The sequence below is a fragment of the Rhinolophus sinicus genome, linkage group LG01 (assembly GCF_036562045.2).
Source record: "Rhinolophus sinicus isolate RSC01 linkage group LG01, ASM3656204v1, whole genome shotgun sequence".
In the NCBI taxonomy this organism is placed as follows: domain Eukaryota; kingdom Metazoa; phylum Chordata; class Mammalia; order Chiroptera; family Rhinolophidae; genus Rhinolophus; species Rhinolophus sinicus.
Window position 1 is genome coordinate 5,210,016 of NC_133751.1, and position 17,163 is coordinate 5,227,178.

Below are 17,163 nucleotides of genomic sequence, written 5' to 3' on the forward strand. Positions count from 1 at the left end.
ACTGGGGACTGAATTTACTTATTCTTAGCTTTGCCCACTTGGTCTTACTAAATGAAAATGATGATGTTGATGATGATGGTGGTGGTTGTGGTGGTGGTATCATACAGGGTTGAATCAAAGTGCAGACTGACCACCCTTCCACTGGAAACTAGGGGTGCATCAATATTCAGAGTGAATTAGGTAAAATCTGCAGTGTTCGTTTTGGTCACTGGCACAAATTTAGCTCAGGCAGTGACCTTGAATGCACAAATTTTATAACCATTGCATTGCTCATTAGCTGTCAGTCCTGGACTTCTATATATTGGCAGCCTGGTTTTGGATCCAGGATGGCTAACAATGAATGAAGTGTGAGCATCTCTTGGAGACATGCATTTTATAATAGTAGAGCTAAATGTACAAGCATTCTTTTTTTCCCAATTATAATTAACATTCACATTGTATTCGTTTCAGGCGTACAACATAATGAGTAGACATTTACATAATTTACGAAGTGTTCCCCCATAAGTCTAGTACCCACCTGGCACCACACACAATTATTACAATATTATTGACTATATTCCCGATGCTATACTTTACATCCCTGTGTCTGTTTCGTAACTGTCAATTTGTACTTTTAATCCCTTTACCTTTCCCACCCATCCCTCCACCTCCCTTCTATCTGGCAACCATCAGTTTGTTCTCTGTATCTATGAGTTTGTTTCTGTTTTGACTGTTCATTTTGTTTTTAGATCTACATATAAATGAGATCATATGGCATTTGTCTCTCAGCCTGAATTATTTCACTTAGCATAATACCCTCTAGTCAAGCATTTTCTGTGTATGTGTGTACATGTGTGAATGCATATGTGTGCATGTACATGTGTCTATGTGTGTTGATCAGAAAGAAAAACATAAAATTGGAATTTGAGCTATTTTCCTGTGTTTAACTTGTTTAAAAAGCACTTATGCAAAATTTTTTAATGCAAATCTCAAATTATCCTCAGACAGCACTGTTAATATTGGTAGATAGTGGCTGAACAACATTGTAAATATACTAAATGCCACTGAATTGTACACTTCAAAATATTGATTTTATATGAATTTCACCTCAATTAAAAAATATATTGTCTATTTGAGGCTCAGAAAGTGAAACAGGGTGAGCAGCAGTGAAAATCACCTAAGGCGGCCACATTGCAGAGGGCTTTATAAACCACTCTAAGGACTTCAGGCTTTCTTGAACGAGAAGGGAAGGCACTACAATTATTGATCAGGAGTTACATAGTCTGACGAGTGGTTTTCAAAATTCACTTCCTCCGTGAAGAGACGTTTTTCTTTTTTGCAGTAGCTCTGGATTCCACTACGTGAAGGCGCTAGTTTATCCAGGCCTCTCAAATGTTCGACATATGGTCTACTTCCAATCTTTTGGATTCAAAGTATTCCAACGTTTCTTCCTCTCCAAGAATTCCAGCTGACAATTTTCCGATTAAACTTTTTTCTATAGTGACCCAACTCAATTCGGTCTTTTAAACGTAATTTTCTCCTTCATTAAGGAAACAGGGTAATGTGCAACTTCACTGGTTCCGGTGTTCCCAGCTCAGACCCCCAGTCTGAAGCCCTCTTTCTACTCTCAAATGGTGCCTATGTGAGCAACTGGTTAAAAGGGGCAGGAACTGGGTGGATATGCTTCCCGCTTCACTTCAGCCAAGGAAACACGCCAGCCAGGGGTCTGTCACTGAACAACTCCTGGGGACGTTGGGGGCCCGGACTGAGGAACCGACAAGGTGCCCGAGTCGACCCGCCTGCACCCCGGCACCTCAGGGAATGGGTGATCAACAGATATTTACTTAGGAAGAGAGAACCCCCAGGGTAACCCAGCAAGAAGCATCGCTGCACACCAGCCGCCAGTCCAGGGACGTCGCAAAGACGCGCGCCTGCGCGGCCTCGCCGGCTTTCCTTCCCACGACCTCCCTTCCAGCGCCTGCGTACCAAGCCCCGCTTCCCGCAGGCCTGCGAAGCCTGGGATGCTGGCTAGCTTTCCTGCCGACGGAGGTGGGAAAGATAGGCTGGTACCCGACTCCATTGTCTCTCCCGTCCCGGCCTACCAGACTAACTATAAATGTTCCACCGCAAGTCACCCTAGAACGGAGGGACTTGATCCTTGAGAATTTCAGGAAACTGGCATGCGCCCAGGTACCCAGGAGAGTTGTGGGTGGGGTCACCGAAGGACCACGTGGCGGGCGCCCGCCAATCGGCGCATAGACCGCACTTTGCGGCTCCGCTTCAAACTACCGTGAGGCAAGAGCTGCTCCTGGGGCCCCGCCCCCCTCGTTTGGGTCTGGGGCCCGGCAAGACGCGGGCAGGGGTGGGGGCGCCGAGAGCGGGGGCGGGGCGCAGTGGTCGATTGACAGCCCGCCTTACCTATTTCGGGCGAGGACTGCGGCGGAGTGGGCCCGGCAGCCAATGGAAAGCGGCGGGGGGCGGCCCGCCCAGCGGGGAGGGGGAGCCTTGGCCGGGGGACGCGGGGGGAGGAGGGGGCGGGCTCCCAATCCGGTTCCATCCGGTTCTCCCACCGCCCCCGTCGCGAGTCCCAGCAGCTCGGGCGCGGGAGGAGCGGCAGCTGCCAAGCAGCCCAGCTTCGCGAAGGCTCTCGGCGCGCTGCGGTCCGCAGGCTTCCGGCACGCGCCCGCCCCGCTGCCACGATGCCCAAGAGGAAGGTGAGTGGAGACCGCCGCCCGCACACGCCCCCTCCGCCGGCCAGGCCTACCGCGGCCCCCCGCGAGGTCCAGGCCTGCAGCGTCCACGGCGGCGCTGGGCCCCCGGGACGTGCGGTGGGCAGGAGGGCGCACAGCAGCCCCGGGCGCAGAGCTCTGGAACGTTCGGCGGTCGGAGGATCCTGGTGGGAGATTCGAACGCGGCGGCGGGAAGCCGCTGACGTCACGCGGCCGGGCATTGTTCTCCAGGGCGGGCGGGCGCGGGGCGCTCGGGCACTTTTGTTTGCGGGCTGCGCCCATTCGCCCGTCTGCTTCCTTCCACAGGTCAGCTCCGCCGAGGGGGCAGCGAAGGAGGAGGTAAGAGCCCTGCTCTTCGGCCTTGGGGTGGGTTCAGTTTGAACTGCATCATTCATTTTGCTCATTTTCCTTTTCTCTTCTGAAGCCCAAGAGGAGGTCGGCGAGGTTGTCAGCTGTAAGTAAAGCGAGCCCCTTACCGTTTCTTTTCCGTGGGATCATACCCAGTGAAGAAACTCAGTGCTATCTTTGCCTTTCAGAAACCTCCTCCTGCAAAAGTGGAAACGAAGCCCAAAAAGGCGTCAGGAAAGGTGGGTTTCCAACTTAACAGTAGGAGACTGTGGAGTCTTCGAAATGCAGCAGTGCTATGCAACGCATGACTTTCCCTAATAATAAAGCCATTCGGGCCCCTAAGAGCTTGTGATACTGTTAATGACTAATATCTTGATTTTGAATATGTCACAATAATTATTAGATGTCAGTCTCCTGGAGTCAAAATTTTATCGTATTTTCCTACTTACCTTTTATATTTTAATAACTTACGTAGACTTTTTTTTCTTCTTTGGGTAAAATATAATGGATATGGTTATCCTGGCTTATGGAAATATATGTCACATTAATGTTTCTGCAGAATGTAGGCCGCTTAAGATGGCTAGAAATTTTAAATACTGGTTTACAAAAGAAACTCATTCTTTGTGTCGTGTACGTTGCGGGGTCAATGGTTGTCCATTGGTTGCATGCTTGTACTTTTGACAATAACAGGAAAGCTAGGACTGAGGCCAGGAGAAAAGAAATGTGTTAAGTTTTTGCATGTAAAGTTTGCAGGCCAAGTAAGAGGGGATCACGTGTGTGTGTGTGTGTGTGTGTGTGTGTGAAAGAGAGTAGATCAAAAGTAGCGTTCTCCAAGAACATAACTATTCTAAAAGTATTTCATTTGCGTTTATGTGTTAAGGAGTTCACTAAATCATTTTTTCCTAACAGAGTAAGTTAATCATAAATAACGTGATGCTGTTGCTCCGGAATAGATTGGTGGTTGTGTTGTTCACATTGCAGCTCTTGGAATAAAGTTCTTGGGGATATGTACTTTTGGAAACAAGTTGGACGAGTCGAATATGTGTAAATCATTTGTTACTGTGAATTTGGATATAGTATTGAAACCTCCCCTGGCAAAGCTCACCATGTTCTTGAGGGGAATTCATGGTGTGATTCATTTCTGTTCACTCAAAATTTAAGTGAGAGCTTGCTATTTGAAATCTCCAAAAAAATTCTGAACTACCATCACCCCTTTCCTAAAAGCATAGGTGGAAGCTTAGCACTGCATAACCAAAGGGTTTTGTTTCATCTCTTTATTTAAACATTGTACAGAGCTGAGTGTAAAATTTTAATTGATCTTCAATAGTAGTTCTGTTTTGTGATCTTTTTAAAAGGATGTTGGAGGAAGTTATAAGCATAATACATCGGCTTAGAATTTCTCACAGCAGAAAATAATGCAGTAATTCTCTACACAAAGTTAGACTATCCCAGAAACTTTTGAAGGCTTAAAAAAAAAAATAGCAGATCTTGTTGCAAAATGTTGGCTGGAACAGTGTACTATTGTTATCCATCTTTTTTTCCTTGCTTTTTAAAAATAAACCAATTGGCTGAAATACTATGCCTATTTCCCTCTTAAATTGTTCTTCCTTTCCTTATTGATTTCTGTCTATATTTTGATCTGCCCTAAAATTTTGTTAATTTTACCTCCAGTTTGGGACATCAAATGTAATCAACATTTTTCTTCCTCTCTGAAAGGCTAACAGCTTAAGTCTTCATGTTAGTGTTCCTTGAGGAGCAAGCCTGTCAGTTCAGTTTTCCCAAAGGAAAAGGGGTCGGGGGTGGCTTTTTGTCCCCCTTTAGTTTATGTAATACATCTTTGTCTTCGTAATTGATCCATTTAAAACCTTAAACGGAAGGTAATGCTTTTGATGTATAGGTTACCGTACTGCAGGATAGACATGCTGTTTTCAAAACATGTGTTCCAGTGTGTGCTTCGGACTTGTACAATTTCCTTAGAAGTAAATCTTTTTAAGGTTGAAACATACATTAGGAAATCATATTGATTTATTTTGTTTCTGGGATGGCCGGTTAGCTCAGTTGGTTAGAGTGCAGTGCTGGTAGCACCAAGGTTGCCAGTTCAGTCCCCACATGGGCCACTAGAGCTGTGCCCTCCTTAGAAAAAAAAAAAAAAAAATTGTTATTTTGTTTCATCTAGCTTTCTAGCTAATAATAGTTAAAAGTATTAGTCCAGGCTATTGCATATTCTATTTTCACTTTTAAGGCTTTACATCTTTAAGTTACTGTGGTAGTGATTGTGAAATTAATAAAAAGTTTGATTGCAAAAGGATAGTCTTTAAGTATAGAAGCAATTGTGACATTTCCTGGTGGCAATGTGCATGGCAGTGTTATCCTAAATGTGTTTGTTTATATAACTTCTTGTTCTAAAGCTATTAAATTAGTAGTCATCATGCTGCCTTTATGTATGGAGTGCCACCATTGGTACGGACTGTCTCGCACTGATTTTCCCCCTTAGCATTGACGTCTGAGGGCTACCAGCATGTCTCTGTGGCCGTGTAACTCAAGTATTGGTCACTACTGGTAGGGGTCTTTTATGCAACTTACTGGCGACCTAACTGAATTTAATTTAGGTGTTGCTACTTTCTTTCCATGAAATAAATATTTGTTAAGCTTCTTCCCCACTGATGGATGTTATCCAAAAATATTGTTTTATGTTGCTTTAGAATGCCTCAAATTTTCAACCTATTTTGTCACTCATAGTAATTAACACATATGTTTTCAGATTCTTCAAACACCTAACTGAAAGTGATAAACTCAAAATTGACCCTTTTAACTTCTCATTATATGATATCAAGGTATTAAGTGTAGCGGGATAGTCAACCTGACCTAAATGTGTTGTCAAAACAGTAGATGTTCGATAATTTGATTATTGTTCATGCTTAAAAGAAGGTTGGGACTTACAGTGGGAAGAGCTATTCCTCCAAATGTTTTTTGTTTTTTATTTACTGGGGAAGGGGAACAGGACTTTATAGGGGAACAGTGTACTTCCAGGCCTTCTTTTCCAAGTCAAGTTGTCCTTTCAATCTTAGTTGTGGAGGGCGCAGCTCAGCTACAGGTCCTGTTGCCATTGCTAGTTGCAGGGGGCACAGCCCGCCATCCCTTGCAGGAGTCGAACCGGCAACCTTGTGGTTGAGAGGATGCGCTCCAACCAACTGAGCCAGCCAGGAGCTCAGCGGCAGCTCAGCTCAAGGTGCCATGTACAATCTTAGTTGCAGGGGGCGCTGCCCACCATCCTTTGCGGGAGTCGAGGAATCAAACTGGCAACCTTGTGGTTGAGAGCCGGTGCTCCAACCAACTGAGCCATCTGGGAGGCAGCTCAGCTCAAGGTGCCGTGTTCAATCTTAGTTGTAGGGGGCAGAGCCCACCATCCCTTGCGGGACTCGAGGAATTGAACTGGCAACCTTGTGTTTGAGAGCCCACTGGCCCATGTGGGAATCGAACCGGCAGCCTTCGGAGTTAGGAGCATGGAGCTCTAACCGCCTGAGCCACTGGGCCGGCCCTCCTCCAACTGTTCTTGATCTTGTTTGTTCTATCAAGTCCAACTTCAGAAAATGGTGGGTAATTGAGGAGGTGAAGGAGAAGTAGTGTAGTTCAGGCTTTAGGTTTAATCACGAGAGGCTTGATAGGCAAGCACGGTTACTGTTGTCCTTAGCATACTTGGTCCTGGTTCCTGGGTGTGGGCCTTAAGGAGGCTCGTGTAAAAGGTGTGTCGTGTGACTCAGGCTGGACATGTGACGACAGCATTAACATTGCAGCTATTGTGGATTTGATCTCTATAGCATGTCAAAAAATGTTAGTCGTGTAAAATTTGTGCTTAAAATGTACTCTTGTTCTATCATAGGATAAATCTGCAGACAAAAAAGTGCAAACAAAAGGGAAAAGGGGAGCAAAGGGAAAGCAGGCCGAAGTGGCTAACCAAGAAACTAAAGAAGATTTACCTGCAGAAAACGGAGAAACTAAAAATGAGGAGGTTGGGCATGTTTGTATGTTGTTGATTTTAGACTCTAAACAGTAGATAATAAATTGTATACTTTTATGTGGCAGATAAGACCGTTTTTATTTTTTATAACATGGAATGTTTTATACCATAACCCCAAATGAATGGCCATAACTTTTATGAATTAGATCATATTTGAAATAAATAAATGGCTTCTTTTTTAAAAGTGAGTGAACAAAAAATTTTAATGCACTCAAAATTTCACCAGTAACAGATTTCACCATCTATGTTGTAGATGGGGTTCATTAATATAAAAAAGATTTAATCTACTAAGTGGTTTAACACTCATTTTTCTTTCTTTCACATGACTTTAGGGCTTTGTTTAAACAAATATTCTAGTTTTTCATATCGCCTCCTGTATAGAACCGGCGTGATCATGTGTTTATATTCTAGTACATTCATCAAGCCGCAGTTGGTTCCTGTTACTCATGTGGCTGTGTTCTGTAAGGCTGCTGTGAATGCATGGGGAAATGCAGGGTTAGATTTCCTGCAATGCTCCATTCACATTTCCATCTACCGATCAGTACATACGAGTAACTTTATTTTATGTGTGTTTCTGTTTAATACGTGTCGTCAATAACATAAGCATTGAATTCATGGCCAACAGAAACAGCTCTGTAACTCATGTCTAAATGAAATTATCCAGCCTGTGTATTTTCTCCATAAGGCACATCACAGCATTCTTGCACTTGGCAATACTAGACAACACTACACTTGTTGACATTGTCCAAAAAAAAAGAAAAGGCAGGAAAAAAACGTGAAATGTGTGGTACTAAATAGACTGAAAAAGATGCTTGTTTACAGTATTAGTGCTGAAACAAGGCAGAGCAATCTGAGCTGAGAATGGCTTATTGGACGACTCATTTTGTCTGCATGTGACCATAACAGTGCCATGAGTAATCATTTTGGCGTTACAAATAAATTTTAATGAGTAGGTGAACTTACAAATACACCATCTACAAATAATGAGGCTCTGCTATTTTTCAGGACTATTAGTTATATGTAAGTAAAATGTATGTTGTGTTAAATGCTAAAGGTCTCAAAGGTTACTGCAGTACCACAGAAACCAAAAGTTTGATCATTATTTTTGCTTTGATTTGCAGAGTCCAGCCTCTGATGAAGCAGGAGAGAAAGAAGCCAAGTCTGATTAGTATCATACCATGTCTTATCAGTGGTCCCTGTCTCCCTTCTTGTACAATCCAGAGGAATATTTTTATCAACTATTTTGTAAATGCAAGTTTTTTAGTAGCTCTAGAAACATTTTTAAGGAGGGAATTCCACCTCATCCCATTTTTTAAGTGTAAATGCTTTTTTTTAAGAGGTGAAATCATTTGCTGGTTGTTTATTTTTTGGTACAACCAGAAAATAGTGGGATATTGAATATGGGAAGCTTTGATTGTCTTGGGTGTCAGCTTAACATTCCATAGATGGGGGTAGTTTTTATATCCTATAATACACAGAGCATATTAAATGGCCATTTAGAGTCAGTTGTGCATTTAATAGGTCTTGAACATTTTGAATTCTATTCCCGTTTTTGGTAGACTTGTTTCCTAAACAAAACCACTCCTTGATCCTGACTCTCCCTGTCAGGATTTTGTGCACTCTGTACCATCTTTGGTCGTGGTAGTCCAGTTTTCCTAGTCATTTTGTTAATGTGCTGTGAAAGATTGAAAATTTGAGTATGTAGTATATATGATATTAAATTGTGAATCAGTGGGACTTTTGATGTAACAGCGTATCAACATTTGAAGATATTGGTACTTGATATTCTATTAAGGAAAATTAGCCTCCAAATTGTAAGCTGGAAAGTCACGAATAACTTTAGAAAAGAATCACAACTACATGACTTTTTAGGTTTTTGGTACGTACGTTAAGAATTGTGTACAAATTTGAAATGTCTGTGTACTTATTCTCAAAACAACCAATAAAATCTCGGTTATGAAAGAATTTTTTGAAGCACGTGAATTAAATTCTGGACTTAAATTTTAAGATTTGAAAGTGAAATATTTCATTTTTCTGTAGTCCTTCAACATCTACAATGTACTTTGAAGATGTCCGTGACTAAATTGGTTTAATAATGGGGAAACAGTCTAGTGCCTCTGAAGCAAGGGAAAGAAGTAAGCTTGTAAGTAGTGACTGCTAGAGCGAGACCTAGTGTGGTTTGTTATTTGCATATTTTCGAGATTTGCTTTCTTGCATGTTCTACTGCTTTGCCATCTAAATAGTCTTTAGAGGTGGTGGACACCTGTGCTGATTTGGCAAATACGAAAACTACGTGCCAGAAAAAGCACCTTGCTGAGGTTACCACTAAAGTGGGGGAGGCCGTGGAAGGCAAGAATGCTTTAAAAGACGTTCTGGGGGATCACAGCTCTGCAGGGACTACACACGGATGACTTTCTGAGCAGAGTTCAGAGGCAGTGATGAGGTGTGACTTCTGAGAAGTATGGAGACTACAGAAAAAACTCATAAATACAGGCTGGGATGAACCGACACAAAGGGCTCTGGCAACCCCTGGGGGTAGAAGAGGAAACCAGGTTCCCCAATTCTTGGTCTGAAACAGTGGTAAATAACATTTGCATTTAATTTGTAAGTATATAGAGAACAGGTTAGTGTTTGGATATGTAGATTTAAATAACATTTGAACTTGACTGCAATTTTTTTTTTTTTTTTGGTAACAGAATCTAGCTCCTATTCGTGGCAGTTAAAGGGATATCTAAAAAAAAGCAGTGTATTTTAACCCGTCCAGCAGTGTACTATTACCCAACACTCCCTACCCCTAGGAATGCTGGGAAATGTTTACAGAAAAAAAATTTTCTCAGTTCTGAACTCGTTACTAGTATATGTGAAAATTTATTTTCCTAAAAACAGGATTGATACCTGAAAAATTCTCTTTAGAAAATTGGAAATAACTTTCAGAGCTACTTCCCTTGAGCATTATCTTTTCGTGATAAACCCTCAACCAAATGTTCTCTGCTGTCAAAGGAAATAAATTACACTTTTTTTAAAAAAATTGACTTTGAGGCACAATGTCTGGGATCAGTACTTAGAAAAAATTAATCTCTTGCGCTTTCAACAACCAGTTCTAAACTGAGAACTGAGTCATAGGAATGGGTGACTGGACATTGATTCAGGCCTCCTGAAAGGACAAGGATAACTTTTTAATAATGTTGCTAACAATCCTTAATTTGTTAACTAGAAAAACCCAGTAGTAAGAACCACGTATCCTCGTGGCCTGTCAGGTTGACTTGGACCTTTCCATTGTGGATTATTACTCAGGATTTAAGGCACAACCCCAGTACTAGGGGGTGGGGACAGGAATTGAGGATATTGGGCAGGTGTAGGGAGGAACGTGTGTGTGTGTGTGTGTGTGTGTGTGTGTGTGTGTGTCAGAAAATGCTGATGAGCTAATACCCATGATTCACTTAGTAAACAATTAAAATGCATTTTTCTCAGATTCCTTTCCATGCTCGTGAATTTACAAAGTTGGTGCCATTATACTATTTTGTAATCTTTCTCAACCTGTGAACTTCCCCCTATGCTAATGAATATACTATAGCATTTGTAAGTGCTGCATAGTATTTTATTTCAAGAACATAGTTTGTCAGATTTAGATAATTTTTCCCAGGAAAAGAAGCATTGTGAAACTAAAATTTGGGTAATTTCTATTAATCCTTACAGATCCTAAAGAGATATCTGCCTATCCCAATCCACAGTTACTCAGTTTGCAGTAAAAATACTTAAATTGCAAGACAGTTGAAAGTTTCAAGACATTAGGTTTTAGATAAATGAGGAAGAATCTTAAATAGATGATGGGAAGCCGCTCAGTAACAAATTGGTTTATGTTACAGGAGGAATAAGATATTGTTTTAAAACACTGGAAAAAAAGTAAAATCATTTAATCCCAGAAGCTAAAAGTAATTATTTTAGACATGTTGGTGAATTTTCTTACATGTTTGGGTTTTTCTTGTGTAAAATATTTTAATATTTGCTTAATATGTCATCATGTGGCTGTGACATAATTTGGCAGTAACAGGTTAGTGTTTTTTTTTTTTTAATTGGGGATAATTTCACCCCTACTCAAAAGCAGTCCAGTATACCGAACCCCCATGTACGAGGCAACAAGTTCCAGTGGCCATCAAACCATTGCCAATCCTGCCCGTCCAGATTATTTTGAAGCAAATAAAGATGGATATTTTTTTCAATATCTGTAAATAGGAAATTGAAAGTGAAAAAATGCACACAAAGCAAATATTTACATAAGTAGTAAAAATTGGTAATTTAGCTGAAGTTTTACACATTTTGTCAGGGATGCAGTGAAGCTTTTTTTTTTTAATCCAGTGTAGCCAGTTTCACCTTTAGAATCTCCGTAGGACTTTCTAGATGCCGATTCGACATTGATTAAAAACAAGTGGGTGTTTTGAAATTTTCTGAGGCCATGGAAATGTAAAGTGACGTGATTAATGATGGAAAGGCGTTGGAGAGAAGGGAGGCAACCTAGAGATGCAAGCGGTAACAGCGCGATGCAAACTCAGATCAGAGGGGTGGGCACGGCGGTTGCAGCTCCGATCTCACAGACTTGGATGTAGATGAATGGAACCCCACAATGGAAGGGGCTCAAGATAGGTAACGGCCTAACTGAACTGCTGATGACAATGCCTGTCACCCAGGGTCGGACGAGCTCATGCCGTGCCTGGCACCCATTGCGCAGTAACGGTCTGATGTTACTGCTCCGTGATTTTCAGAGCTCGCAATAACTAGATTCCTGGTGGATTTTTCCCTCTTAATGAGAATATATTATTAAGTAAAGCTTTAGAAAATACGTTTGATTTAACTAACTTTAAGTTGAGTATTATAATTGAGAAGATCTGGCTGTGGTATCTTACCAGAATACGGAATTTAAGTGCTTCAGTGTTTTCTTACAGCCTTAACTGTAAAGATTACTATTGTGTTTTAGGTTTAATTCATAACAGTAAATACTGTTAAAAATTTTTATCTCTGAAAGCACTTTATATTACCCATAGAAAATTCTAGTTGAAAAATGTATGAAAGCTAATGATAAATTCAAGTTATGTATGAAAAATTTTAAATACACTGATCAGTTATGCATGATTCATAGAGAGGAAAAGTTGAAAGTCATGCTTGGTTGGATGTGTCTGTATAAGGATGTGATTGCATATTAAAATATGCAAGATTATCATTTTTACCAGTGCTGATTTGGGTTTTCACAAGAAATATATTTAAAGACAGTCTTAACTGTTGTAGCATGATTTCTCACTTTTGCTTCACTTCTTATGTCATTTATCTTTGAAACCAAAGTGAACTAAATATTAAATTCAACAAATTTAATTGAGCTCACATGAATAAAGTGGTCTGTCAGATATCAGGAGAAACAGATGCTGGGTACTTGGCAAGGGAGCTCACTGCTCTCCTGAACTTCCCCGACTCAAAATGGGTCTTCGTCAGCATCAAGTGTACAGACCAGTGGTATTAAATACACTCATCATGCACAACCATCACCACCATCCATCGCCACAGCTGTTTTCATCTTGGAAAACTGAAACTCTGTCCCCATTAAACACCAACTCCCCCTTCCCCTTCTCCTGGAACCACCATTCTACTTTCTTCCTCTATGATTTTGACTACGTAAGTTGAAGCATACAATTTGTTCTGTAACTGGCTTATTTCACTCACTATAATGTCCTCAAGGTTCATCCCTGTTGGAGCCTATGGCAGAAATGACCTTTTTTTAAGGCTGTATAATTTTCCATTGTATATATAGACCACATTTCATTTATCCATTCATCTGTTCATGGACACTTGGGTTGCTTTTTTTGACTTTTGAATAATGCTGCTATGAACATGAGTGTATAAATATTTTTTCATGTGCCTGCTTTCAGTTCTTTTGGGTGTATAACCAGAAGTAGAATTGCTGAATTGTATGATGATTCTATGCTTAATTTTTTGAGGAACCCCCATACTGTTTTCCATAGTGGCTGCACCATTTTACATTCCCACCAAAAATGCACAAGTTTCCAATTTCTCCATCTCCTTGCGATATTTGCTATTTTCTGATTTTTAAAATAGTAGCCAGCCTGATGGGTATGATTTGCATTTCCCTAATGATCAGTGGTGGTGAATATCTTCTCATGTGCTTTTTTGGCTCGTTGTATATCTTCTTTGGAAAAAAATGTCTATCGCAGTCTTTTGCCCATTTTTTGAATTGGGTTGTTTGTTTTTTTATTGTCGAGTTTTAAAAGTTTTCTCTATATTTTGGATATTCCTTATCAGCTATATAATATTTCCTTCTATTCTCCCACTGGGATTTTCATTAAGAAAAACTTGGGCCAGGTTGGGAGGATGTGCTTGTCTTAGTCTGTCTGGGCTGCTGAACTAAAAATAACATGGACAGAGTGGCTCACACAGCAAACATTTATTTCTCACACGAATACACTGAACTTTGAATATGCACTGCATAGCAGATACCTTGCCAGGTTATTGTTCATTTTCTTGAGTGTGGTAATGGTAGGATAATGTCCTCAGTTTTACTAGGTACATATTGAATTGTTTGAGGTGAAAAGTCATGATGTATGTGATTTCATTCAAATGGTTCAGTAAAATAGGCAAACAAATGTGACAAAAAGTTAACGAATGATGAACATGAAGGATATATAAGACTTCTTCATGCCATTTCTATAGAGAATGTTCAAGATAAAAATTTGAGAGGGATAAAAGCAAAACAACAGAAAAAAAAAGAACATCGCTTGGTTAATAAAACACTGTGATGCTTGTGCTTTGACGTTGCTAAAGTTGGCATTGCATTTATTTGGAATCTTGAAATAAATATTTTTAAAATGTGGATACTTTTCTGAGGCCTCTATATTTAGATTACAGGGTAGCCATGGAGAAGTATTTGCCCCTTGAATCAGACGTTGAAAAGGTAAAGTTGATTTTGGCAGGGTATACCCTACGGGCTGGCTAGAAGAAAATGTTCTCCCTATGCTAATCATATTTGAATTTTACAGTACAACCATTCAGAAGATGCACTTACTGTTTACCTAACAGGCGTAAGGACAGAAGTTGTCACTCTTCTAGAACGAAAGAGCTAGAGGAGTCCAAAATATGGGATATTGATAGAAAACTATGTAGAGAGGGTGAGATGCATGCTTGTCTTGGGAACACAGAAAGGATCTCATTCTAAATATTTATTTGTGTGTGGAGGAGCAGAAGGTAGAATGAGGACTGTGTGAATAGAGTCAAAAGAAAGGACTTGTGAGAAAAGATGAAGAATTTTACTGGTGGGGGTGTGTGTGTCTCAAAGATACCGTGTAAGTTTATTGTAGATGATTTTGAAGACATAGGAAAGCACAAAGGAGAAAACAAAACCACTGACATTCCACCACGGCGCTTAGCCTTTAGGTCTGTATATGCTTCCAGGATGTTTCCTACACATTAATAATCGTGATGATGATGACGAACAAACGTTTATTTTGGGCACTTGCTACATGCCAGGTACTATTTTAAGCAGGTCCTCACATTTTCTAAATTAGCAAGATGTCTCTGTGAGGTAAGTAAAAACTATTATTCTCTTCTTTTGCTAACAGCACAGTCAGCGTGTATATCTAAGCAGCCCACATGACTAACGTGAGGTGGAGGCCAAAGTCAAATTGTGTTTTCTGACCGCAGAGCCATTTTGTATCAAATACTTTTTTTTTTTTTTTTACAAAAAAGAAACTGTACATTGAACAGTTCTGTAACATGCTTTTTAAAAAAGCAGTTAACATAACGGGGGGGGGGGATAAAATTTAAATAAGTATATGTATATATGGCATCAGGCTTTTTGTTTTATAGAAATGAATAAAAGATTTATGATGTTATCACTAATCTTAAATTTGTGTGTAATAATTCTCTTACCGTTTCATAGGGTTAATTATCTTTATGAGTGACCCATTTAAACCAAAAGCATATTCTTTGAGCATCTAAGTTAGTAATGGGATCGATGAACTAATTCAGGATACATTTGAGTGTCTTAGATTCTAGGCATGGTGCCTAGAACATATATTATTTCATTTAATTCTTATGCAAATCCATGCGTAATTATTATTGTTTACATTTTTCAGGTGAAGTGAAGGGATTTTCCCCCAGGTATGCCAGCTAATCAGGTACAGCCGTGTGATGGGCCCACTTGGTGAGTTGAGCTGCGTTTCCTGGTGTCCTCCTTTCTGTATGTTTTACGCAGAGTGGGCTACAAAGGCCGTGCTGCACCAGATGAGGGCAGGAGTGGAGCCAGAGCCCTGTGGATTTTTACACTCAGCAGGCCTGTGCAGGGTATCCTGGAGCATTCACAGTCATTGTTGTTTACGTGCAGGCACAGCCTCTCTCGAGCTACTCATATCTGTCCCTGGACTTGCCAGGTGTGACAAAGGGTGCCACCTTCTCTCACAGGACACTCACATCCTCAAAGGTGGAGGTGGGCAGTGAGATACCAACAGGGGCTCCCATTGGTCTTTGTGGATTCCAGGCTATCCTTGTTCTCCCCACCTTTAGGTCCATCTTCTCTTCCTGACTGCCTGCCCTGTGAACTTCAGGCTCCAGCATTAGAAACGAAAACTATTGCTTTCCAGAGATGTTTAACCAACTTCCACAACTGCCGCTCAAATCCTTGTCATAGACCCAGGGACCTGCTTTCTGTGGTTGAACCCCAATTACTGATAGAAGCCAGAACTTAAAAAGAAAATTTAGGTGGACAGCTGGAAATAACAGATCATTCATATTTAAGTAGCATGGAGTCACATCTGAACCTACTTTTCAGAATGATATAATTAAGCTAAGAAGGAAGAGAGAGGTATCTTTTCCAGTGTCTGGAGTTTTTGAACGATGAATTAAATCGTTTCACGAAACTTGGCAAATTATTAATTAAATTCCTGGAGTAGGCTTTTAGGATCTTAAAAGTTACTTCTGGCACCTCTTGCTGCTGTAACAAATTACCACACACTTAGTGGCTTAATACAAATTTATGATTTCACAGTTGTGGAGGTCATAAGTCAAAAATGGGTTTCCGTGGGTCACAATCAAGGTGTGGGCAGGGCTGGTTCCTCCTGAAGGCTCTAGGGAGATCTGTTTACTTCCTCTTCCAGCTACTAGAAGCCATCCCATTCCTTGGCTTGTGGCTCCTTCCTCCGCCTTTTTAAGTGCATCTCTAACCTCTGCTGCCCTGCTCACATCTCCTCGTGGATTCTGACTCTTCCTTTCTTCTTATAAGGACCCTTGTGATGACATTGGGGCACATGGATAATCCAGGACAGTCTCCCCATCTCAAGATCTTCAACTAAATCACATCTGCAAAGTTCTTTCTGCCATATAACAATATAGTCACAAATTCTGGGCATTAAGATGTGGACATTTTGGGGGAGCCATTATTCTGACTTTCAGAGCTTTCACTGTTCCCACGCCAAGGGCAGTCACTGTCCCACTATTCTAACTTCTAATGCCACATGCTAGGTTTGTCTGGTTTTGAAATACCCATCAATAGAATCACACAGAATGTAGTCTTTTGTGTCTGACTTCTTTTGCTAAAGCCTTATGTTTGTGACAATCATTTATGTTGCACCAACTTCTGTATAGTTCACCAGTATTATAAATAAACTCCAATTTATCCACCCATTCTACAGTTGATGGGCATGTAGTCCTGCCTCCATCTGGTGCAGCATGGCCTTTGTAGCCCACTCTGTGTGAAACATACAGAGAGGAGGATGCTAGTAAACTCACCAAGCAGCTCAACTCACCAAGTGGGCCCATCACATGGCCATCACAGGGCTGTACCCGATTAGCTGGCATACCTAGGGGAAAATCCCTTCACTTCACCTGAAAGCTAGAAACAATAATAATTACGTATGGCTTTTCATAAGAATTAAATGAAATAATATATGTTCTAGGCACCATGCCTAGAATCTAAGACACTAATTTTTGTTGAATTAGTTCATCAATTCCACTACTAACATAGATGCTCAAAGAATATGCTTTTGGTTTAAATGTTTCCAGTTTGGGGCTATTATAAGTGGATCTGCTATGAAC

At 40.8% G+C, this 17,163-nt stretch overlaps 1 protein-coding gene across 1 annotated transcript; it reads left to right on the forward strand.

The window, feature by feature from the left end:
• The first annotated feature begins 1,974 nt into the window (after nucleotides 1–1,974).
• Nucleotides 1,975–9,039, forward strand: HMGN1 (high mobility group nucleosome binding domain 1). Its single transcript, XM_074325206.1, has 7 exons — nucleotides 1,975–2,169; nucleotides 2,565–2,693; nucleotides 3,015–3,047; nucleotides 3,133–3,162; nucleotides 3,245–3,295; nucleotides 6,937–7,065; nucleotides 8,196–9,039. Exons 2-7 carry the CDS (start codon nucleotides 2,679–2,681, stop codon nucleotides 8,241–8,243), a joined length of 306 nt encoding a protein of 101 aa, XP_074181307.1. The 5' UTR covers nucleotides 1,975–2,169; nucleotides 2,565–2,678; the 3' UTR covers nucleotides 8,244–9,039.
• The last annotated feature ends 8,124 nt before the right edge of the window (nucleotides 9,040–17,163 follow it).